The following is a 25,658-nucleotide window of genomic DNA, read 5'->3' on the forward strand; positions in this document are numbered from 1 at the left end:
GATATCTGTTAATTTGTTACCAATTCTTAAAGTCTTCTCCATTTTCTAACAAGGCTATGAAACCTCCATTTTCTTCTTTGATACCTGATCCTCTGCACTCAGATTTCTGTCCTAGATAAGGAAGGAAGACTTTTCTGTCTGTATTGTCTGCTAAGATTTTTGTCATGGGTCTGACACTGCTTCTTGTGGCCCTGTGGACATCTGTGTGGTGTTTCCCTGCCAGACACCCTCCAGATGAAATATGATGCTTGTCTTCTCTTCCCCCTTCCCTACCCTACTGTCCTCTTCCACTCCTATAACTTTAGAGTGGAGTATTCTGTGTCATCCACCAAAGGTCTCGGTGCCTTTTGCCCCAGCTCTGCCAACTTCTCACCACCTGGCTATGCCCAGCCACAGACCCAGTCTCTACCCCTGCACAGCTCTCACTAATGCAGTTCTTCCTGACATCTAATTAAGTCTCTCTCTGGGATTTCCATTCATTGCCCCTGGCTCTGCCTTCTGGAGCCAAATAGAACCCATCTAATCCTCTGCCATGAGACAGCCAGGCAGTCGTCATGGAGGTGGCCATGGGGGAAGCAGCTACACGAATGGAGAGGATGGGATGCAATCTGTTCCTAGATCCAGAAGTCTACCAGAAGCTCTCTGAACTACTATAGTCTACCCCCCTCACTTTACAGTTGAAGAAACTGAGGACTGACAACATGAAGCAATTTGTCCAAGGACACACAGTTGGTTTAGTTGTTTCAGTTGTGTCCAACTTTTGTAATCCTGTTTGGGGGTTTATTTGATAAAGATGCTAGTGTAATTTTGCCATTTCCTTCTCCAGTTCATTTTATAGTTGAGAAAACTGAGACAAACAGGGTGAAGTGACTCACCCAGGGACACACAGCTAGTGAGTGTCTTGAGGACAGATTTGAGCTGTGGTTCTGAACTTCCTGGCACCTCCCATGCTAAGCGTCTCTGTGTATATCTGGGTCCTGACTTGCCACCTCTCCTGCTGGGCTGGGTGGTTTGTGCACCCCTGGTCTAGTTCTTTAGAAACATACACACACACACACACACACACACACACACACACTGGAGGGGCATCAGTGACTCAGAAGGTTCGGGGGGGGGTTGCAGTTTGGGTTTTTTTGCATTTAGTCTATGAGCTACTCTATAACAATAGATTCAGAATTCATATTCATACCAATAGGAATATACTTTTTTTAACTTTTCCCAACAATAATGAGGCGTCGTGATGCCATCAATGCATCCTTCACTTTAAAATACCCCATTGTTCTTCTGACGCATATAGAAAAAAGTGAAATTGTTTAGACATATTTCTTGGCTACCTGCCTTTCCCAGAAACAATTACAATGCTTCATAGATTATTAGGCATAGAATAGGCAGGGTGCCCATAAAGGCTTGCCACAGACCTCTCTGACCATCCCCTGCACTCCTCCCAAATAATTGTGGGGCACTGAAGAAAAGGTGCACAGCCAGAGGGGACACTGGTGTCCTGCCTGGAGACCTTATCTCAAGGAGCCCAGCCTCCCCGGAGGGACCATTGAAACTTCCCTTCCATTATAGACACACTAATAGCCATCCATGTCATGGCCAGCGTGGAACAGCAGAGCCCCCGGCTCTCAGAGTGAATATCTATTAGTCAGCAGATCCTTAAAGAACATCTGGAAGAGAGAGAAGGACAGTGCCCCAGGGAGGGGAAGAGGGCAGAACTGTCTAGTTCTTTAAGAGCCATTCTTGGCCCCTGGAGATTATGCTGAGGTCCCCAGCCAGTGTGTGGGCACCCCGAGTCCTCCCTCCCCAGCCTTGTCTAAGGCACAGAAGCCGGCCTCAGCTGCCTCCTGCAAGCTTTCGTCTTCTCTTAGGGGAATTCGCTCTACTAGTAATTCAGATTTAGGGCGAGGGCCCCCTCCTGACAGCCCAGCCACTTTACGCCTGCCAAGCCCAGGGCTCCTCTGCCCCATTGCTCCTGCAGTCTTGCCTGACCAATCTGCTTATGGGAGGTTTATTGAGTCCCCTGGCCAGTTTCCCTGTCCTGTTTCATTGGGCAGCACCGAACAGCTCTCCTCGCCCCAAATGTGCCAGGGGAGAGGAGCCCCTCCCCTGGGCTCAGAGCTTCCCAGTTTTTCCTTACTCCCAACATCCCCGGAAGCTCTCGTTTCTCTTTCATAGAGGCGATTCTCCATGTTTTGGAGGTTTGCTATTCAAGACATTTCCTTTTGCTTCTGCCCGGATTTTTGCCATTTATTTGCCTTTATTCTTGTCACTAGTGAATGAATGAGGCAGGGAGGGAAGGGATCTCTAAATAGCTGGCGATCTCTGACACCCCCTAGTTGGTCATGTCTAGGGATCATTCAGCCCCACTCCACTCTGCCTCCTCCTTGCCAGAGAACAAAGCCAGGAGCCCCTGCATCTCAGTGAATGTTTTTGTATTTTTACTGTTACTGTGGAATAAAGAGAGGAAATGAATCTGTGATTTTTTGGTTCAGTGAGCTCCCAGGTATGGGAAATCTCCCTCCCAAAGCAGGCAAGCACCTTCTCTGCAATCTCTCATACTAATAATAGCTACGGATCTCAGTTTTCATGGTGAACATGCAGGATCCTCATGACATTCCTTTGAGGTTGGGGCTATTAACCTCACTTTACAGCAAAGGAAACTGAAGCTGTGAGAGTCTCAATGACTTCCTTGCCCATAGTCACACAACTACTAAACCTCTGAGGCAGGATTTGAACTAGGTCTTCTTGGTCCCAGGTCCAGAACTCGGACCACTCTGCCACCTTGCTGGAGAGTTGCCTTTTTGAACCAAATCATCTTAACTTTGAGGCTGTTTCTCTATCTGCTATCCTGGGCTGCCTCTTTTATATCAGTTTAAGTCAATAGCATTACTTTATATTTTATTTTTAATTCAACTTTCATTGGTACCTTTGATTTTTCTATCATAGTAATTTCTAGACATCCCTCCTCCCCTCATGCTAGTAAACATTTTGTGGTAACAACAATACAGATAAAAACAAATAACTCAGCAATTATGCCCAGTGGTGTTGCAACCCTCTGACCCTAGATCCCTCACTTTTCCAAGGAAAGAAGGAAGATGTGTCTCCTTATCTCTTCTCTGGGACCTACATTGATTGTGCCAACAACACAACACTTAGCTTGTTGGTCATCTTTTTTTCAGTTTCATTGTTATGTTTTGGCTTATATCATGATGCATCAATTCATACAAATCTTCCATAGTTTTTTGATAGTCTTTGTTTTTAGTTTTTTTACTCCTTGGGACTCAGTGGTGGGATTTCTGGTTTGAAGGATTGGAATAATTTGGTGACTTCAATCCCATAACTGCCAATCAGTCTCTAGAATGGTAGGACCATTTTGCAACTCTACCAACAGCGTATGGGTTTTTGTTTACAACATTGAGGAAAACCTTCTAGAGCTGATAATTCTGGAACTGAAATGCCCTTCTCACAGAAGGAAGCCAAGGAAAATCAAGAGCATGCTATTCATGATATCTTTCCCCATCCTAAAAGCACTAACCCCACTGGATTAGTGACTGGAGTACATCCAAGAGCCCTAGGAAGGTTTCCAAGAAGCAAAGCCTCTCAGACATCAACCCTAAAACTGAAATCATGGCTCCCACCTTCCTGCTCAAAGGGTTATGGCCAAAGACAGGAAAGGACACTAGGGAGGTGAATGAATGGAGCTCTGCATTTGGGATGAGAAGGTCTCCAGTCTTAGACCCTGCCAGCTGAGTGACCCTAGACAAATTATTTTTATCTGCCAGAGCCTCAGTGTCCTCAACAGTAAAGCTAATTATGCTCACACTGCTTATCTCATAGAAGGGTCTGCAAACCCCAAAGAGGCATAGAAATGAGCCTTGTTATTCCAATGGAAAAGTCTGGCTATCATGGGCATAAAGATGAGTAATTTATTTTCAATCTTGTACCCAAACTCCTTGGTTCTTCTTGCTGAAACCGTCTGTAGGAAAACAAGATTGCCTGGTCTCTCCCTCCTCCCGCACTCCCCGTGGCTGCATGTCCTGGTTGACTTAAAGAGACATTTTGTTTATCTGAAGCTACGGGTAAAATGCCACCCACTAATGTGGCTTCATCCAGTCTGACTTTGCCAGAGGCGGGTTCCGTGAGACATCGGTGAAAATAACTTAAGGTTCAGCCGACCATCCGCTGTCTTCAATTTACTCCCAGCGAGTGTGTTGAGATGATTGCGTTAATTTGGCTCCTTTTTAATTAGACAGGGAAGGGTTGTTGTTCCAGTGATGCCCCTCACCGCCTCCCTTTTTCTGGCTCAGCCCAAGGCAGGATGCAGGGAGAAGATGGGGCCTCTACTCATTTTTGGTTGCCAGTCCTGGATCAGGTCACAGCAGGTGCCAGGGCAGGAGGGAAGGATGCTTCCACACCCCCACTGTCCAGGAGTTGACCCTGCATTAACTCATTTGGCAATATATTAGGTTTTCTTCTTTTTTTCCCCTGGTATAAAAGCAACTTCCCCCTTAATTTAAAAGGTATTATAATGGGTGTTCAGACAGCTGCTCCCACCATCCTTTCTGATGAAATTCTCCAACGCTTGGCCAGGACAACCTCGAGCTGTCATTTCCAGGGCATCCATTCCTGGCTGGCCTGGTCACTCCAACCAATCTGACTGGCTTATTTCCAGGCTCATACGACCTGGGTAACACAGACTCCTTAATAAAGACTCCTTCAGTTTTTGCATTAATTTTTTCCCCAATAAGCTCCATTCTAGGCAGAAAGAGGCTCCCCCTCTCCCTACTGCCCTGGACAACCTGCTCAAGTCTCTTATCCTTTTTCATCCTCCATTTTTCATCTATAAAATGAAGTTTAATCATAGCATCTCCCTTTCAACCCAGGATGATCAGATGAGAAGTCTGATTCCAGTCTCAATCCCTGTTTCCTAAAATGTCATTGTGGTCCAAGATGGGACCTAACATGTGACTGCCTAGTGATAGAGTCTGGGCTATCTCACATCATCATTTGGACAGAGCTTCCTCCCTCCAAGACCTCGGGGGTCTGGGATGGTGTTATTGTGGATCTTAGACCTTCAGAGACTTGGCATGTGGTTTTCAGGAGCTAAAAGTTTGTCATTCACCATCCAGCCCAAATTGAAGTAGGGTCCTCAGTGGACACCAGCAGACAGATCTCCCCACAAGTGGACTCCGGCTGTTGTAGCTGAGTGGAAACTTCAGAGGAAGGATTCACAGGAATGGAATCCAGCCTCCCAGTCATGAATGTCCACATGGAATTCACAGTCACCTTTATAGTGATTCCCCTCAAAAAAGACAAGTCCATCCTGTGAGCTCAGATTGGAGGAGGATTGGGAAGGCTAAACTTGGCCTCTCTGGGAACGGATTTCTTTTCATTTCCATGAATACAGACTCTAAGGGACCTTCTAGATTCAGAGCGGGTAAAGGGAGACCAAGAATCCTGGCTTTTCTTGTCTAGACAGAGGTCTGGAACTGCTGAAGTTATGTTCTCTGCTCTGGGGAAGCCTCTACTCAAAATAGCTTTAACCTCATTCCAAGTTGGCCCCTCTGTTTTCTAAGAGGCAGGTCCCTTGATTGGATTTCTTGGAATTCTTCAAGTCAGACCTTTTCTTCTCTTCAGTCCTCTTTCTCTAATGGATCCCTCAGCCTGGCCCACCCAGTCTCTCTTCTTTTGCTCTTGTCCTTCTCTGTCCAGGTCCCTGCACAATTCTCTCTTGGAAGCTTGTACCCACCTTCATTCTTTCTCTGCAACTCTCAGCATCTCTTAGTCCATCCTTCCCTGCTGCTCTGCTAAAGTCTCTAATCATGGAATAATCTTCATTTGATTTGGACAGCCTGCTAGAGGCTCCAATTATGGACCTCTAGCTCTCCTTTTCTCATTCAGACTCCTAGGAAAACCTAACCATACTCATTTTTCCTCACCTCCCATTACTTTCTCAACTCCATGTAGTCTGGCTTCCAATCTCTTTACCCAACTGCTTTCTCCAAAGTTAAGAAGAATCTCTTGATTGGGAAACCTTGAGGTTTTACTTAGTCCATTGTCATTTTTGACCCCTCTCCAGTTCTGTTCTCTGTGGATGAACATACCCCACCCCAGCCCTACCTGGATGATTTCTCTGTCATATTCTGTCTTAAGAGGTCAGAGATGGGGACATTATACTTCCAATCCCCACCACACTGGTCTGACCCTTTGTAAAGGCTGAGCCCACAAGACCAGGACTCAAACTGTCCTGCAGCTCAGTTTCCTCATCAGTTAAAATAGGGAGAGTAAAACTCTCTCCAGGCCTCACATGGAGGGTCAGAAGAGAGGATGTGTTTTTTAAGCCTCCAACACAAGAGGACTGGCAACTGTTATTAATGGAACTAGGAATGGAATATCCATGCCAAGAAATGAGACCAAGCTAGTCTTTTGTCCTGGGATTTCCATGCCCCTTGGCAACTTTTAAATCATTCTTCCAAGGAACAAAAAGTATTGTGCCAACTAGACCATGAGCATCTCATGGACAGAGACCTGAAGGCTATCCAGTCCAATCCAATTCATTGGTTCATGGATTTACCAATTCTAAATCTGGGACTCTTTACATGGAGTCCTCGGGGTTAATATTTCATTAATAATTCCAAATCATTGACTTCCTTTGTGATCCTCTGCATTACAAAGCATTATTGAAAGAAAGGATCCATGGCCTTTACTATATGGCTCCCCAAGGGGTCCATGGCACCAATCAGATGAAGATACCCTAGACTAGATAAATTCTGGGTGTGGTGGTGCCAGTTTGTGGTGGGACTGGTGCATATCAGCATGGACGGTATTCCTTCCCCACCTTCTAATGCCAACTGAGAGCCATTTAGAGGATGTTGCCTTTGAGTCACAGCCCTGGTTGTTTTGCAAACAGTCACTGAAAGGTTTTGAAATGTTACACAGAAAGGTCAGAATTAAGGCTGATGTCTGTGACTTTCATCATTTTAATTGCTTCATCAGAGCTTTCCCTCTTTAATTAGAAAGAACACATTGCAATCAATGTGGATTGGCTTTGCCCCCCCAAAGGACCCTCCCTAATATCCTTGACAAGTCCAAGCTGTGGTTCTGAGCCCACCCCTTTGGGACATGCAATCAGTGCCCCCCTTTTATAACCATAATATGTATGCAAGATTGACTTATCAGAGCCAGAGACAGGTGCCCCCATCAGGAATAGTGATTAGAGGGTGAAGAAAAGACAAAGATGCTCAGTCCTATTTTGCATTTGTTCTGTCTCCAGACTCCTAAGCAAAATGGATCCTGAGTCCCCTAAGTTTCCAGACAAATACAGACATATACTAGCAGCCTTCCCTAGAGTTTGGGGGTTGGGGCTCACCAAGGAAGCTGGCACCAGGGAACAGTGGGCCACTGTCATTTGTTGACTTCTTCCTTGCTGATCAGATGCACCGTGATTCACACCAAGGTCAGACTGGTTGGCTAGAAGACCCCAACTTCTAGAGAAAGCACCAGGGAGCACAACAGAAATCCTATTCCCCTTTAACTAGCTGCTGCCAACCCAGGCAAGTTCCTTAATTTCCCCAACCGCAGTTTCCTCATCTTCAGAACATCAACCCAACAAACCTTTACTAAGCTGTTTCCATAATCAAGTTCTGGGGTGGGGGGGAGGTGAGAATAAGATAATGAGCTTTGGAGCTGGGATAGTATCTTAGTAGTCACAACTCACCAATGAGAAGCAATCAGGTGAGCATCTTACAGGTGGGGGAACTGAGAGCCATGGACTTTGAACTGGGAGTGAGCTCTTTGGAAATGGGAACTTCATCCTTCTTGTCATCCAAGTGCCAACACATAGTAGGTGCTTGTTGGGTGGATGGTTGCCAGACCTCTTTCCAAGGGTGTTGTGAGGCTCAGTCATGATCAGGAGCAGAAGCGCTAGGTGAATGTCAGCTGTGAGGATGGAGCCCTTCCCCACAGCTCCTGTAGAATATGATGCCACTGGTAAGGAGAAGTCGGGACTTTTCTCCTTGGACTGGCCAACATCATCCCAATGCACAGAATTGGGATCCTTTCTCTGCCTTTCTCCCATTTGCTCCCAGTTTAGCCTTGACTGTTCATGTATAAAATATTCACTAAGGCTTGGGTGAATTCCCTCTCCAGGCCAGGGCCAAGGTAGGGACTAAGTTGGGAGATGAAGGACCATATTTGAGGGAGATTTATTCTTTCCACAGTTGCCTTCTGTATGCTAATTGTAATAGCTGCGCCAATGCCCTATACACAAAATGGTGCCCTGGGAGCTTCAGACTCCCACCTGCCTGGTGGTTTACAAGGGGCTCGTTTTATTTGATGAGGCCTAAATGTACAAGCAAGAGAAGGGGAAGGATTGAGATTAAGCCATTTCCTCAAATAAAGAAAGGTCTAGTCCATTTCCTCATTTTACAGTAGAAGAAACTGAAGACCAAGAGATGAAGTGGATGGAGGTAGAATCAAGATTCGAACTTGGTTCTTCAGATTAATGTAACTTGGATCCTCATTCTTGTCTGGGTTAGACTCCACCCCCAGGAAGGTCCTATCAAAGTCTAAAGTGATGAGGTTCTAAGCCCATCATCTTTTTTTAAATTTATTTTTATTAAAGATATTATTTGAGTTTTACAATTTCCCCCCCCCATTCTTACTCCCCCCCCCCCATGGAAATCAATCTGTCAGTCTTTACTTTGTTTCCATGTTGTACCTTGATCCAAATTGAGTGTGATGAGAGAAATCATATCCTTAGAGAAGAGACAAGAAGTCTAAGAGGTAACAAGATCAGACAATAACCTACCTGTTTTTTTCTAAATTAAAAGGAATAGTCCTTGGACTTTGTTCAAACTCCACAGCTCTTTATCTGGATACAGATGGCACTCTCCTTTGCAGACAGCCCAAAATTGTCCCTGATTGTTGCACTGATGGAATGAGCGAGTCCTTCAAGGTTGAACATCACCCCCATGTTGCTGTTAGGGTGTATGATGTTTTTCTGGTTCTGCTCATCTCACTCAGCATCAGTTCATGCAAATCCCTCCAGGCTTCCCTGAAATCCCGTCCCTCCTGGTTTCTAATAGAACAATAGTGTTCCCTGACATACATAGACCACAGTTTGCTAAGCCATTCCCCAATTGAAGGACATTTACTGGATTTCCAATTCTTTGCCACCACAAACAGGGCTGCTATAAATATTTTTGTACACGTGATGTTTTTACTCTTTTTCCTCATCTCTTCAGGGTATAGACCCAGTAGTGGTATTGCTGGGTCAAGGGTATGCACATTTTTGTTGCCCTTTGGGCATAGTTCCAAATAGCTCTGGAGAAGGGTTGGATGAGTTCACATAAGCCCATCATCTTTGATCTATATGTATGTGTGCGTCCATTAGGCAGGGTGTGTATACATATGGGCATCCACGTCCAACAATGTGTATATGTCCATCAATGGGCCTATGAGTCATGTGCTCAGAGATTCTGGTTAGTCATAAAAGAACAATCCTTTCCCATGTTGGAATAGTGATCAGCCTGGGGAGGGGGCACTCTCCTGCCTTGGGCTTCCTTGTCAGACCCCCATCCCTGCAGTCCTAAGCAGATGCAGTATTAGAAGCCAGTATCTGTGGAGCCTGCACCACCCCAGCTCCAGAAGGATGTTGCCCCAACTCCCTACCTGCCAATTGGACCCCAGATCATTGTTATCTTCTGCCTCCCCCCAGGTAATGCAAGTGGTGAAGGAGCAGATCATGAGGGCTCTCACTACCAAGCCTAGCTCTCTGGACCAGTTCAAGAACAAACTGCAGAATCTGAGCTACACAGAAATCCTGAAAATCCGCCAATCGGAGAGGATGAACCAGGAGGATTTCCAGTCTCGGCCGATCTTGTAAGTTGTTCCTCCTTCCCCTGACCCCCCCCAACCCACCAGCTAAGGGGCTCTCCAAGGGCTGATCATCCAAGAGCTGCCTGAATGTGTATGGATGTGGTAAACTATCATGTGTGTGTGCATGGGAATCTGCATGTAGTGTGTGCTTAGACACACATACGAAGGAGCTCTTTCCTGGGGCCTGGCACAGCATCACTGGCTGCCCTTGGATGTTTGCTGATTTGTTAGGGCCTCTCTGCTACCTGAGCCCCTATCGCACCCCCTCAGTGAATACCCAGGTGTTCAGAACTCCCACAGTTTTGGTCACTCCCTCTCCACAGTGTTTAGCTTTGATAAAAATGAGTTTGACCTTTCCCAAGTTCTCCCAGCATGTTTTGCTTTGTCTCTGTGAAATTCTCCTCCAGTTGGTGGCCTTTTCAGTGCTAAGTTACCCCATCACAGGCAGGTCCAGAGAAGCCCCCAGAGAGTGCCAGTCATGTCTGGCAGAATGGGTGAGAGCAGCGGGGCTCTTCCTTCCCTCCTCCAATCTCCCTAGCCCCCGCCACTACCACCTGTTCCTCACTGGCTAGTGGAAGAGCCTCTTCTCTGAGGGATTCTCAGCCACAAGGCAGATGTTCATCCATCCAGAGGCAGCCAAGGCCTTTCCTTCTGGGTGCCAACTGGAACACCTGCATCATTCCTTCTGTCCCTAGGTCCAAATGTCCTGAACACCTGGTAATGAGTGGTGTCCTGGGTGGGCTTCAAACTCTCAAGATCGGACAAACCTACCTGCCAGGTCTTGATTCATGTTATTAGGCCTCAATTTGCAAGACTGGGAAGGATTTGGGGGAAGTGGTTCCCTCCAGATCGTAGGAGGCCTGCCTGAAAAGAGATGTGGCTAGGGGCGATAAGCTTCTCCCTGGAGAGGCCCAGTACGTCGTCACTCACCCGTGGCCTCCAGGCCTCGTTGGCCCCATGTTAGTGCCCATCCTAGACATTTCCTCTGCTCTAGGGGGCAATGCAAAGGTGGGGCCCAATTCACCATGAACCTTCCAGGACATGGTATTTGAATTCTCACAGGGCCAAGACCCAAAACAGTGGGGCAGCCCAAAGTTCTCCCTGGGTTTCCTAGGATCAGACAGAAGGGTCTGAAGGGTGGCCTGGCAAGGAGCTCAGCAGGAAGGCAGGCCTGAGGGCCCCAGGAAAGGTCACACTGAGTGAGGGGCCAGACCCACTCCTCTACCTCCCAATGTCATGTTATTGGGTATCTGAGACATGGGATGAGCAATATCTCGGCTCCTTGCATGCGATAATCAAAAGAACAAGCTCATGAGTCTTAGGGATCACCTTGACCAACCCCTGTCATTGCACAGACCAGAGCCTGAAGGCACAATCTGCCCATGTCCTGAAGGAAGGAAGTGGCCCAAGTGGGACTTGAACCCAAGTCCTGACTCCTGATGCAGTGATCTTGATAGCCTATATGTGAGCTGCCCAAGGTGATTTTATCATCCACCATCATACATCTAGTAGCTAGAAGGCTGGGGCCAGGGTTAGGAAGATACAAGTTCCAATCCCACCTCAGATGAGTGACCCTGGGCAGGACATTTTTAACTTGGTCTGCCTCAGTTTCCTCAACTATAAAAATGGGGCTGAGAGTAACCTCTCCCTCCCAAGGTTGTTGTAGGACCCAACATAATGATTGGTGCATAGTAAATATTATTTAAATGCTGCTATTGTTTTTGTGGTCATTGTCCTTTAGCTAGTACTTAAAACCAGAAGATGAGATCATTGTCCAGGCCAAGCAGTGGCCCCCCTAATCTGTGCTGCTCCTCTGGCTCCGTATCTCCAGGTTTCCCATGCCCTCTCCCAGCTCAGGCAGCAGTGGATTTGTGTGTGGCCTCCTCATTCCTTGGGCCCTGCCAGGGGCAAAGTCCTTTAGGCAGAGAAGCCCCAAAGCCAAGGTTTATAACAAAGGGAAAAACAGCAAAACATACAAGCTGAAAGAAAACTTCACATTTTACAGGGCAACCTGCTCCTTGTTCATTCATTCATTCATTCATTCACTAAGCATTTATCCAGGACCTGCTAGGGGTGGGGCACTGTTCTCCTGCTCCAGGAGAACAGCCACACAGTAGGATGGAGATCGTTGTGAGAACAGTCTGTGATCTCACCAGGGAAGAACTCCCATCATGAGACATGTCTTCTGGAGAGAGAGCCCTCCCTGAGGGTGGAAGATGACTCACGGGGCTTCCTCAATGAACACCGACTGGGGCGGTGCCAGAGACTAAAAGATCCCCTAGGAAGCCTTGCTGGCATATGTCTGAGGGGCACTGGAGACCACTTCTTCCTGACTTTAAGCCTCAGATCCTGCTCTCTCCCCATGCCTCAGGCTATCACTGAGAGGGAGATGAATACCATATAGGCTCCCCATGACCCAAAAAGAATGAAAGGAAAAAACAGGCAGGAATGTGTGTGAGGTTTTGAATGGGACTAACAAAGCAACAAGGACCACCCGGTGCTGCCCTCAGAATGCGTCCTGCCTGGCAGAAACCTCTGAGCCTCCAGATACTGGTCTTCATAATGAGACATTCAGTCCATAAACATCTATGAAGCTCCTAGTATGTGCTAAGGGTTGTAGGGTGTTGGGAGCTGTCTGTGGTAGAGATAATGATTGGGGGGGGGGGGGCTTGTCCCACCAAAAGGGTGAGCGGAGACTATTTGGGATGCAGTTTCCAACAGGTCGGGAAAAGGAGGACCTTTTGCTCTATTTCTTGGTCTTTTCTGATTTCTCTAAGAACAGGACCATTAATTACTTTTCACTTTGGGGTTTTCAATAAGTACGAAAAGGGCATCCATGACTCAATTGAGATGTTAATGGACAGAAGAAGCAGCACTAATTAAAGCAGTATTTGGAAGTCATTCCTCTCTTGTTTTGATGGCAAACCCAGGAGGGGAGGCTAAATGGAGTGCAGAGCTTTAGTGGTCAGGTTAACATGAGAACTTTTTTTTTTATTTTAGAGTAGGCATTCTCATCCATGACCATTATCACTCAATTATCTTCTGGAGTCCTTATGATCTATATGAATTCAAAGGATAGCCCTAGGAGCAATCTGTTAAATGGATAGTCTTCCTTTCAAGAAGAAAAAAAATTGTAGTGGGCAATGTGAATGTAAAAGATCACTTAGTGATAAGAAAAGAGTATAGTGTAGGGAGTTAGAAGGCCTGGATGTTAATGCCAGATTGTGGTATGGTTGTAGTCCTTCATTCTTGAAAAGGACCAAAATGGCATCACTATGTTGAGATCTGAACCAAAAATACTATCACTTTGTTGGTATCAACCAAAATGGAATCACTGTGTTGGGATCCGGACCAAAGTGACATCACTATGTTGGGGTCAAGGTAGAGTGTGCCTAACTGTGTCTGATCAGACTAATACGAGCTCAGAAAGCTCTATCGCAGGTCAAACACAAGCAGTCCATTTGAGCATTTGGAGTGGAGACGATCCTAAATTTCTGCATCTCACATTTCTTTTGAGCTACTTCAGTTCTGCTTCACTCACAGAGCACAGCACACTGATGTGAACCCACCATGTTGGGCGGACCTGTGCCAGTGTCTCTCACATCCTGCTACTGTTTCCAAAGGTCTTCAGAGAGACCTTAAGAATGTCCTTGTATCGCTTCTTCTGACTTCCATGAGAACACGTGCCTTGTGAGAGTTCTCCAAAAATAGTCTACCATACATTTGGTATTCAAACAACGTGGCCAGTCCATCACAGTAGTCCTCTCTGCAGTAGTGTTTGAAAGCTTAGCAGTTTAATCTCAAGAAAGGACGTCAGTGTCTGGTATCTTATCTTTCCAAGTGATCTGCAGGATCTTTCTCAGACAATTCAAATGGAAGTGATTCAGGTTCCTGACACGGGCTGGTAGACTGTTCAGGTTTCACAGGCATACAGCAATGAGATTAGCACAATGACCCGGGAAAGCTTCAATTTGGTAGCCAGGCTAATACCTTTAATCTACAGTGGAAGGAACACTGGATCTGCAGTCACTGAGCTGTGATCCTTTCATTCCTATATAAAGCACTGAGGACTCCAGACAAATCAATTCACTGCTGCAACGGGTCTCAATTGCCTCATCTATAAAATGAAAGGAATGGAGAAAATGACCTCCAGAGTGGCTTTCATCTTTCAAAATTATCAATCTACCTAGCTGTCTTCAGCCACATCAGTTCCCCTCTCTAGGATTTCATTCCCTTCGTTATCAAATAAGGAGATTGAATTAAATAGTTTTTCAAGGTTCTTTCCAACTCTTAAAAAATAAAAACCAGCTGTGAAGACCTCTATCGAGTGCTAACATAATAAAAACTGAATTAAAAATGATGACTCCTCAAAGTGGTTTTCCTGGCTTATGGAATCTCATTAGCTTCTGCCCCTAAATTGATCTGCTTCATCCAAGATAGAGCAATAGATAGACAGTCATACAACAGAGAGGGGGAAAGAGAGCACTAATGGGCACTTCTGTTCACCAGACATTGTCCTAAGTATTGATGTTTCCAAGTAGAGAAGCCCATGAGTTCTACAGTTGATGAAGATGGGAAATGCCCCAACTCTCTTGAGATGGGTCTTTTTTCCACTCTCAGGTCTTCCTTTTCTCACCACTTCAATGACTTAGCCCTGGTGATTTGCTGCAGAGTAAGACGGTGTATGGCCCTTCTCAATCCCCCCTCAGCCAGAGTCAATGCAGGTGGAAACAACCAATTTGCCGATCCATTTTCTCCAACAGGAAAGTCAATAATAAACAGCTTCTATGATCGGACAGCCTGAGATGGAGCCTGAGGGGACTTCATATCATCAAGGAAACAAGCCAGGGATGACAGCTGCATTTCCACGTCCCACTCTAAAGAGGGGAAGGCATCAGCATATCAGATAACAAGAGCTAGAGGCCACTTACACACTCACCGATGAGTGCTGTCTTGTCCATCGATGTCAACCAGGGTCAGCTGTGCCCCAGGATGCTCAACATAGACAGATGACATTAGCTCTGGCAAATGCTGTCAGTCAGCAAGAATGTATTAAACACTTATTATATGCTAGGGTGGTTGGGGGGTACCAGAGCACAAAGAGCACCAGGCCTGGATCATCTTCCCAAGTTCAAATTCGGCTTCAGATTCTGTGTGACCCTGGGCAAGTCATTGAACTCTGTTGACCTCAGTTCCTTATCTGTAAAAGAGCTGGGGAAGGAAATGGCAAACGCTTCTAGTAAAAAATGAAGTCATGAAGAGTCAGATTCCACTAAAAAATGACAATGGTCTAGGCACTATGCCAAGTGTTGGGATCGGGGCAAAAAAGACTCAGATGATCCCTGGCTTCAAGAAGCTCTCATTCCAATGGGGGAGACAACTTTCAGACAACTAAGCACATGGAAGACCTAGTCCAAGGATGACCCCTCCCAGGGAGTCCTCTTTAATGGCAGGGCATCATTCCCTTTGCTTGTAGGCAAGCAGAGTCAAACTGCTGGCCCCAAGAGCTGCTGTGACCGCCAATGGCCAGGCCAGTGGAACTGGTCCAACTTTCAGCTTCCCGGGACCTGCTGTTGAGGGCTTAGCCCAAGAGAAGGGGTCCATTATGAACTGAGGGAGGCATGGTATCAAAACTGAATGTGTTCTGGAGCAGAATGAAAGCAATGTACCTTAATGAGGACATGGAAGATCAGAGAAGGAAGGGGCAGGAGCCTTTATGTTTTATTTTTATTTGTTTACTGTTCAAAGAAACTGCTCCATCAAGTCTTAATTTAAATCAATTGAAAAGCATTCAGTAAGCTGCTACTATATTTCAGGCTTTAGGGAGGCTAATGCACAGAAGGAAATGATTCTTACTCTCCAGTAGCTAAAGGATGCCCCATCTCCAAGGCTAACCGTACTGAGTGGCACTGGATGAATTGCTCACTATTTCAGGTGACCTATACTGTAGAATTTTAAAATGCCTTAGGCAGTGTGACTATAGCACATTTGTGGCTTAAAATGAAATTTGTCTTATATTTGGAGGAAAGGGGATGACATCTTTCACTTTAACAAAACAAGATAGGCCTGTCGTGAAAACAAGAATTAGGGGCCATCGGCCAGCTAGCCTGAATGTGACCCTGGGGGTCTGTGGGTTCTTAAAAAGGTCCAGAGCTGAGCCTCTTGGTGGTTAGAGTATCTGGAGGATGGAGACATAGACAGATGGGCTGCGATCTGCCCAGGTGGAGGGGAGACCCATTGATGAGATCATGCAAGATTGTGTCATGATATTATATTAACTCAAAATTGGCAAATTGAATTCCCTTCTCCATATCCTCAAAGTCCAGAGGCACTGATAGTCTCATATCTGAGCAAAGTGAGGCATAGCTTAGGGTTTTGTGACTAAAAAAAAATAATATTATTTTTAATAGGATTAGTGTTCACAACCACCACTAGGTGGCGCCACAGAGCAGAGAAGACTGAAGTTGCTCTCAAGAAGACCTGAGTTCAAATGCAACCTCATAATCACCCTGGGTCAGACACTTAGCTTCTGTCCTCCTCAGTTTCCCAGTCTGTAAAATGTCAGGATTGTTGTGAGGATCCAAATGAGATTATTTTTAAGTACTCTGCCAATCCTAAAATACTCTTTAAATTCATAATGGTGGGGGCAGTTGAGGTGGTGCAGTGATAGAACATCAACCCTGGAGTCAGGAGGACCTGAGTTCAAATCCAACCTCAGACACTTAATAATTACCTAGCTGTGCGGCCTGGGGCAAGCCACTTAACCCCATTTGCCTTGCAAAAACCTAAAAAAAAAAAATAATATCGGTATCTCTTCAATTTAGATATATTTATTTATATAAACCTCTGTGTGGCATGCAAGTTAATTTATTTATTCCCATTAATAAAATATGATTTTGGGGGCGGCTAGGTGGCATAGTGGATAAAGCACTGGCCCTGGAGTCAGGAGTACCTGAGTTCAAATCTGACCTCAGATACTTAATAATGACCTAGCTGTGTGGCCTGGGGCAAGCCACTTAACCCCATTTGCCTTGCAAAAAAAAAAACAAAACCCAAGACCTAAATTCAAAATGGTGGAAAAAAGCAGTCCATTCAGTTTTGTTCTGATTAATAATGCAGTCTCATAGTTTACTTTCTGGAGCAAACACAACATTGAAGAAACAATGGCATTGATTTTTTATGTCAGCATATCTAGAGAAGAGTCTTGCAGAGATTTACTCACACTGTCCCACAAGGCTCAGTGCAGATTTAAGCTTGAACCTCCTGGGGGGAGGCAGCGGAGAGGGGAAATGAACTGAAGTTATAGGTATCTGCATTACAGACCTTGTAGCTGGCTTCCTTGGGGTCTTCAGTTGGGTGGGGTTCAACTATCCCAAAAGGGATGTGCAGGGAAAGACCAAGCTTATGGTTCTGTCTTAGCTGATCCCTGAATCAGTTGCTGGGATTATGAGTCTGACCATACTTGGCTTCTCATTCTATGCTTTGGGTTTGGAGGCTTGGATTGGGGGAAGAATGTTTTTTTTTCACTTTCTTTATTTTGCTGTTTAATTAAAATGTCATGCTTGGTTTTGTTGTGGGGTTTTAATGTTCTGTGGGTCCTATGGCAGACCAGCAAAAGTAAACTGCATTGATGGGGGCTCACAAAGTAGGGTTTGGGAAGAATTCTGACCCATAAAATCCCTAGAGCCTGGGGCAGCTGACTGGGAATGGAGGGAACCGGAAGGGGTCGAATGGGGGTCTTAGTGACCCTCCCCCCAACATGTGTTTATTGTTTCTTTTCTTGGCTTTAACAGGGAACTGAAGGAGAAGATCCAGCCTGAAATCTTAGAGCTGATCAAACAACAGCGTCTGAATCGCCTTGTTGAGGGTACCTGCTTCAGGAAACTGAACTGCCGGCGGAGACAAGGTATGAACCACCACGCTTCCACTGCACACACCAGTCATGGTGGAGAGCAGACCAGAGTGGAGGTTCCTTCTGGGTGCTACACCAGTAGAATGTGGAGGGCAGGGTCAGTGGATGCAGAGAGGAGGGCCAGTCCTCTGCTCAAGCTATGTCATAAGGTCTGTCCTATCCTGGGGGACCCGCCTGAGAGATACAGGCTGACCGAGAAGACGGACTAAGCATGATGATCGGGGTAAGGGAATCTCTAGCAGAATCGTCTTGTGCTCAATGTGTTGATTCATGGACACACAGATAGTGTCCACCTCAAATGAGGAGTTGTCAGAAGCTAGGAACGAAGCCAACATTTTGGAAAGATTTGGGATCCAAATAGGCTCAGTGAGTGGAACCTTGAGCCAAATCTAATAAGGTGAAACATCAGTGAATGTAAAGTATTGGATATGGGGCCAAGAAATCAATCTCAGGAATAAAAATGGATGAGAAAGTGGTTCGTGTGAAAAAGATCTTGGGAGCCCAGAAGACTGCAAGTTCCATTTCAGTTACCAGGGGAATGATAACCACAAGTTTCGTGAAATTTTAAACTTTCATACTATAGAAGGATGGAGGAAGGTCCAGTTGTCTTCTGCCCTGCCCAGATTACATCTGGAACATTGATTTTTTGGTTTTTTTATTTTTTAAATCTGGAATATTGAAAACGATCCTAAGGGCCATATTTGAGTAAGGACATTGACCAGCTGGTACGGGTTCAGATGAGAAGGAAGAGAATGGTTAGGGGACACAAAATCAGGCCGTGAGAATATCTGTTATGGGAACAAGGCAGGTTCAACCTAGAGAAAAGATGCATCAGAGAGCGGGTCTGAGAGCTGGACCCAAGGATAGGAAGACAGTCATGTGGGAGGTAAATGAGACTTGAGTTCTCCTCAAGACCAATACATGGGAGAAATAGCAAATTCAAAGAGCCTGGCTCTAGAGGTAGAGGCTCTGGGTTCAAATTCTGAAGTTCAATTCTGCAGTGACTCCCTGCATGACTTTCCTTGGACACATCACTTCATTTCCCTGGGCCTCAGTTCCTTTAGCTCTCCTCAGTGAAAGGAAGGCCTCTAGGGGCTCTGACAGCTCCTTGGTGATAGAAACACATTTTCCTCAGGGGCAATCATCATAATTGCTCAGAAGTGGAAAAGGGCTGAAGGTGGGGGCTAGCACAGCCTGGGGGAATTGGCCTTTCCTTGCTGGGCTTGGCTCTGGAGAACTGGGACCCAGCAGCCTCTGGCTAATTTTCCTATCCCTAACTCCTTAGGCCTTTACAGCGTGGGAAGGAGATTTCTTAGACAATTGCCCCCACTTTTGTCCCCTTCTAGAGCAAAGCTATAGCCCTGGAGGAGGCAGAGTTGAGAGCATTAAGCAGGAAAAGCCCTTCTTGCTCACTGAGAAACTCTTGACTTTTCCTCAAGGACCCCAAAGGTCACTTCTGCATGTGGCACTCCTTGGGCAGACCCCCATCCCTCCATCCCCCATCCCCCATCCCCTCACACTCCAGGACTGGCTTTGCTAGGAATCTGGGTGTTCCAGGGCTAGAGGCTGAGCCATTCCAGGCCCCGGCTGCCTCAAAAACGGAATGATGGGCCGGACGGTTGCTGAGGTCCATTCCGGCTCGGACACTCTGGGTAACTGCCTCATCCAGTCACCTCATAATATAACTTTGAGGAATCAGAAGTCTGTGCTGGTCCTTTGTGTCCTTGGAGTCAGAGGGCTGAGATCAAGGCCCGCCCTGTGGGCTCAGGCATCGCTGAGCCTCCAAGGAGGTTGGACTGGAGCCTCGATGATCCCCCAGTACCCACATTCTAGGGCTCTTCCCTAAGTCCAGCCTGGACAGCCTGGCTCCTGTCTATACCATCAATGAAGGGTGGCACAGGAGGCATAGCCAGCCCCTTGCCAAACTCCGGTCCCCCCGAACGTGCCCCTGTGGGGAGCATTGCCAGCTACTATTTTTCGAGCTAGGATGCAGTCCTTGGAAAGACTGAGATTCCATGAGCCATCCCTGGCCTGGGTGCTGGGGGCACAAAGACTGCAAAGCCCCGGGCCCTGCCCTCAAGGCTCTCCCACTCTGTGGCCCACACAGAAGCAGCAGCTCCCATGATTGAAGTAGATAGTTGCTGGCAGAGGCACCTCCCTGCCAGGCCCCATCATCCTTGAACTGACAGCTGGCCTCTTCGAGGGGGATGTTCCCTCCACGGAGGCTAATCTCCACCCCACTCTGCCTTATGACCCCTTAGGCACCCCTCCCCTGCTGGACAGCCTTCGGGAGCCCGCTGCTCCTCAGAAAACAGACTTGAGCACGTTCCAGGCACATTCACAGGCATAAAACTTCCCAGAACCTGGTCCTGTGAGCAGGTAGTGGAGGTGCTATCACAGCATACCTGGAGGGATGAAGACCTGAATTCAAATCCAGCTGAAAGCACTTCTTCATTGTGTGACCCTGGGCAGATCACTTCACCCTGCTTACCTCAGTTTCTTCATCTGTAAAATGAGCAGTAAAGGGAAATGCCAAACTGCTCCAGGATCTTTGCCAAGAAAATTCCAAAAATGGGGGTCAAAATGGGTGACCCCAGGAAATGACTGAGAAATCCTTTAGGAAACACTTCCTACCTACAAGGGCTAGGCTCAGCTCTGCGGATGCCAAGAGGACAGACTGGAGGGCTCTGCCCTCAGGAAACCAGCCCTGGGCAGAATTCAGCTCTGGGCCCCATGGGAAGGTCCCCTGGGCCTGAGTGAGGGGTCAAACCTCTTGCTTCTCTTTCTGCTGTTGCACCAGCTGCCTGGGTCAGCAGCTTGGCATCCTGGGACTGTACCCGTCGTCCTGCTAGGAGTTTGACCACCATAAAGCCAAACTGCACCTTCCCTGAGACCTCTCCAAAGATGAAGGACAATGACCCTGAGTTCGAGGGAACTCGGTGTTTATCTGGGCTTGGGAGGTTTGCAGAGAATCATTCAAGCGAGGTCTTGTAGCTGTTGGTTTGTATTTAAGCCCCTTGATAATGAAGGGACAACATGGTGCAGCCAAAGGGGAGTGGGTTTGGAACTGGAACTTGGCCTTGATGTTTGACTCTACCCTATGACCTTGAATCAATCAGTGTCTTCTGCAGGAGCCTCAGTTTCCCTTTCTAGCAGATGAACATCTTGGATTATATAGCCTCACATCCCAGGCTTCTTGCCCATTGTCCTACTTGCTGGATTTCTGTAGAAGAAAATAATTGTTCCCCTTGGTGTAAGACAAAGCCTAGACAAAAGCTTGACTGAAGTCCTTTGGGGGGGGGGGTAACCCAGAATTCTTGGAGGTTGTGTCTTCCCAACCCCTAAAATCTTTGAATATGAACCTAGCATCACCAATTCAGAGCTGAGAGGAATCTTAGAAGTCATCATAGCCACTCCTCTTATTTTACAGATGAGGAAACTGAGGCACAGAACAGTTCAGTGACTTGCCCAGAATCACACATCTAGTGAATGTCTAAGGCAGAACTTGAACCCAGATCCTCATGACTTGAGTCTAGCTACCCCAAAGCTACTCCACACAGTTTCTTGCAGCTGCTTCACCAAGGATGATAAGCTTGAGCGCCAGGTGATAATTTGGGGAGACCCCCGAAGTGGACAAAAACACAAAACAGACTTCAATCCTGTGCTGCTCTCTGATCGTGCCTCATTGACTGTCCCAAGAATTAAGCCACTCTCAGACCACCAATAAATGTGAACTCCCCTGTTAGTGGTCAGCAAACTGAGAAACTTCAGCCATACCGATGCCCTTCCTCTAAATGACACCCCCAGGCTTAGAGGAGAGGCAGGGGAGCAGGCGGGCACTCCTGGCTCCCCTTTGACACACACAGATTGAGGAGGTGGCTTCATGGCAGGCCCAGAGGCAACTAGAAACACAATTTCATGGAACGCTGAGCCCAAGCAAAACAGCCCCCCCTGGAGATGATTGGAACCAAGGGGCAGCATCTGTCATAGAGGACAGAGAAGGTGAGAATGCCGAGGAGAATTTGGCAAGACGCTCTCGACCAGTCACCCTCTGCCTCCTTAAATTCTGTTAGATACCTGGCAGACTGGCAGAGACACTACTGGGAAAGAAGACTCAGCATCAAAAATGACAGACACCAAAGGTGTGGGGCCCTGCAGAGGCTTGAGAGTGGGGAGGAGCCCCCAAAGAATGAAGCTGATTGAATTTGAGCAGATGTGGCCTTATGAAGGAAGATGACTGACATTACCAATGGCGTTGCCTCATTAACAGGAAAGAAAATAATTCTGCAGAGATCTTGGTGTGAGATCTGGCAGAGTCCCATCATCTCAAGAACTTTTGTAGATGAAGCCAAAAGGAAAACAAGCAGATACAAAAGGGAACCGATCTGTGGCCATTCTCTAGCCCTCTAATCCATGAGAAAGAATGGAACCCAAGCTTTGACATCAAGGGGGGCACAAAGTAGAGACATCTATTAGAGAAAGCGGGTGGCTTAATGGGCAGAACTAGACTTGGAGCCAAGAAGATCTGGGTTCAACACCTGCTGCCCACTTAGCAGCTGTGTAGATTTTAAACAAGTCACTCCTCCATGCTGAACCTAAGCTTCCCGATCTGTTAAATGGGGTGATTATTCCTCTCTTATGAAATTGTTTGGGAGGTTCCAATGAAAGAGTTTCTCTGCTTTAGTTTTCCAGTTACCCATGGTGTGGGCAGATGTGAGAAATGCATCCTTGCTCCTCACTTCCCCAAACCAAAAAATAGAAAACAAATATGTCACCTTTGTACTGTGACTGGCAGAGGGAAACCAGACCCTTGGGTAATTTGTTTGGCCCATCCTATAACTCTGCCTGCTATAGCAAGTGATATGGACATGGTGAGCCTTCTGGAGATGTTTGGATAGATGAATGGATAGCTGAGTAGGGGGTGAATAAATCAGCAGGTACACATAAGGATGAGTAGTTAGGTGAGTGTTTGGATGGTTAGACTGATATATGAGTTAACAGTGATTTGGGGTTAAATGAATATATAGGAAAATGGGTAGGTAGGTAGGTAGGAAGGTGGCTAGATGGGTGGACAGGTAGATGGGTGGATAGGTGGATGGATGGATGGATGGATGGATGGATGGATGGATGGGTGGGTGGATGATGGATGGATGGGTGGGTGGATGGATGGATTACTTTTGACTGCATTGGCCATGGTCCTAAAGATGCCAGTTATTCCAGCTTGAATACTATCTGAAATCAAAACCACAGCCTATAAAAGTCGACAGATACTGATCCCCCTATGGTTGCCCTGAATTCTGCAATTCTAAGAACTTATGGTTAAGCTATTTCATTTTGACCACTGCTATGAGATATAGGTCCTTAACCTGTAGGGACTGTCTATGGGAGATGGAGAAAGGCATGTACCCCACTTTAAAGAGTTTATGTCTTTTAAAGATACCCCTCCCCCTCCATGTACACAAAGCATCTGTTCTTGTTTTTGTTGCTGCTGCTGTTGTTATCCATGGCCATGCCCACTCATCTGTGCTGCCTCTGGCCCAGGGTGCCCACTAGATCGTGGCAGCTGAGGCCCGTAGATAGCAAGAGGCCTCCAGGGGACTCGATTCATCCAGCTTCAAACTTGCCACAGTAAGAACCCACTGGAGCCCTTTTCTCTGCTCCATCAGTATTGATAGTGTGGGGCCAATAGCCTTTACTGGTGTCAGCCACTTGAGACCTGCTGGGGAGCAGCCTGGCCTTCATTCCTCAGTCTCCTGAGTGGAGAGTGCCAGTGGTCCTCTCTTGTCCTGGCCAGGTCAGGGGCCATTCAGCTCATGGGGCTTGGAGCTGCTCTGCTCCAAATCATGAATCAAACCCATTTTTAGGTTTCACTCTAGCTGGGTTGGGGAAAGGCCCCTGGGAGGGAAATTCTGAATCACCAGTTTGGGTTTTACTTTTTTTTTCCCATTTCCTCTGCAGCTGTAGCATGGTGATCATTCCTATTAACACAGCCCTGAAGGGAAGGCCTACAAAGTTCATGCCTCAGGACAATCCTCCAAGCTCACTAGGCCAAGCATTAATCTACTCACTTTACAGATAAGGAAAATGAGTCTCAGGGAAGTTGGGTCCCTTATCCAGGCTCACCTGACTACTGATTAGCTGAAATAGGACTCTGATCTCCAGTTCCACCCTCTTTGGAGGGTGAATCTTCTCATTTGTCCTCATTCTTCCCTTCATTGTGGAAAACTCATCCGAAATATTTACTGAAACTGCCACATTAAAATAATGTTGGTGATTGTCCCCTTCTTTTGGTTCTCATCAGTAACTGAGACACCATTTTCAGTTGGTGAAATGAAAACTCGATTCTTTAGAAGGCAGAGGGCCTGCCAGCCTGGGGTCCCCCAGAACTTGGTCAGCACGTTAAGGACTGTTGACTGACTGACTAAGCATCCGCTAGTGTCCCCGAGTCTGGCCCCGGGCTTTGTGGCATGTTCCCCAGGAGAAGCCAGAGAGAGCCAGGTTGCCATGTTGAACCCGGCCTCCTGCCACAGAGTGGAGACCTCAGAAAGTGCTGCTGCCCTTGCAGCTCAACCCCCTTTGTCTGGAGTTGTAACCTCTCATTTAGGAAATCAATTGAGGTTCATATGAGGAGCTCTGAATAATCCTGGCTTTTCTTCTTCCTAATGTTCTCTCAGAAATGGGAGCTGTCATCAGCTCCTGAGGTGAGACTTCCTGGGATGACTTGGTACCATTTGGCTCCTGCTCCAGGCCCCCCACCATCCAACCTTGGGCCTCCACATTTTTTCTTTTCTCACCCATTTTGTTTATTGGGGAAGGGGTGAGATAGCTCAAAGACTTGAGCTCAAGGTAGAGTCTGGACCTACAAGATAGATTCTCAAAAGTTTCTTTTATTTTTTTCTATTTAAGTTGCTTTCCACGTTAAAATGAATTAGGACACATTTCTAAAACAAATGTCTAAGTGGGCAAATTTCATCTCTCTTTCATTCAAGAAATTTCAGACTAATGCATGTTTGTAGACATGGCCAGAGGGAAATTCTTACCCCCCAATCCCAACTCTCTGCTTCATGCTCTGGCAGGGTCATCGGATCATGACTTTGATTCCAATTTTCTGGAAGGGGTGGGTCAGCCTGTCCCCTGACAGCCTCCCTGCACCTGCCCAAATGCAGACCCCTCCCCCATTAGAATGGAAGTAATTTGAGGACAGGAACTAGCTCTTTTTCAAATTTATGTCTTAAGAAATGATTTTTCATCCAAACATTTATCATGAGTTTGTCCAAGACCTCTCAACTCAACAAATACTGAAGCTTCTGTTTTCTTGCTCTAGCAAGAGGGGAATCCCAGCCTCCCACACTTCCGCTGCCCACTCCCAAGACCACAATCCTTTCAGTTCTCAAAATCCAGCGCTGGTGTCCTAAAGCCTGAGTTAAAAATTCCAGCTTGGCCAAATGTTTCCTGAGTGTCCCTGGACCAGTTCCGTGTTCTCATTTCTAGATGATAGCATTGGATTAGATGATCTCGTGACTCGATGGTCTTACAAGACATCTAAGGGCAGGAAGCAAAGAAGAGGGCACAGTGGGAGGCAGAGGGTCAGTCAGCATCAGGATGTGGTCACTGCTTGGATGAAGAAGGGCAAAAGGAGAGAAGTCGAGGAGAATTTGACAGTTACAAACAGGGTCCCCCCAGGGGGAATGTTGGAATAGGGATCAGGACTGCAGGCAAAGAGAGTGAGGCCCAGCTCAGATCGCACTTGCGACAAGATCCCTTTCTTTGCACACACACACACACACACACACACACACACACACACACACTTTCTCTCTCTCTCTCTCTCTCTCTCTCTGTCTCTCTCTTTCTCTCTCTCTGT

At 46.7% G+C, this 25,658-nt stretch overlaps 1 protein-coding gene across 2 annotated transcripts in view; it reads left to right on the forward strand.

Annotated features, from left to right (window-relative positions):
- Nucleotides 1–25,658, forward strand: part of ELMO1 (engulfment and cell motility 1) — a 251,108-nt gene that overhangs the window by 207,168 nt on the left and 18,282 nt on the right. For both annotated transcript variants that reach the window (XM_074199240.1, XM_074199241.1), the window contains 2 exons: nucleotides 9,722–9,885; nucleotides 17,676–17,788. In XM_074199240.1, coding sequence (XP_074055341.1) covers nucleotides 9,722–9,885; nucleotides 17,676–17,788 — 277 coding nt within the window. The remainder of the gene's footprint in view (nucleotides 1–9,721; nucleotides 9,886–17,675; nucleotides 17,789–25,658) is intronic.

Source organism: Macrotis lagotis, chromosome 8 (assembly GCF_037893015.1).
Source record: "Macrotis lagotis isolate mMagLag1 chromosome 8, bilby.v1.9.chrom.fasta, whole genome shotgun sequence".
NCBI classification, from domain to species: domain Eukaryota; kingdom Metazoa; phylum Chordata; class Mammalia; order Peramelemorphia; family Peramelidae; genus Macrotis; species Macrotis lagotis.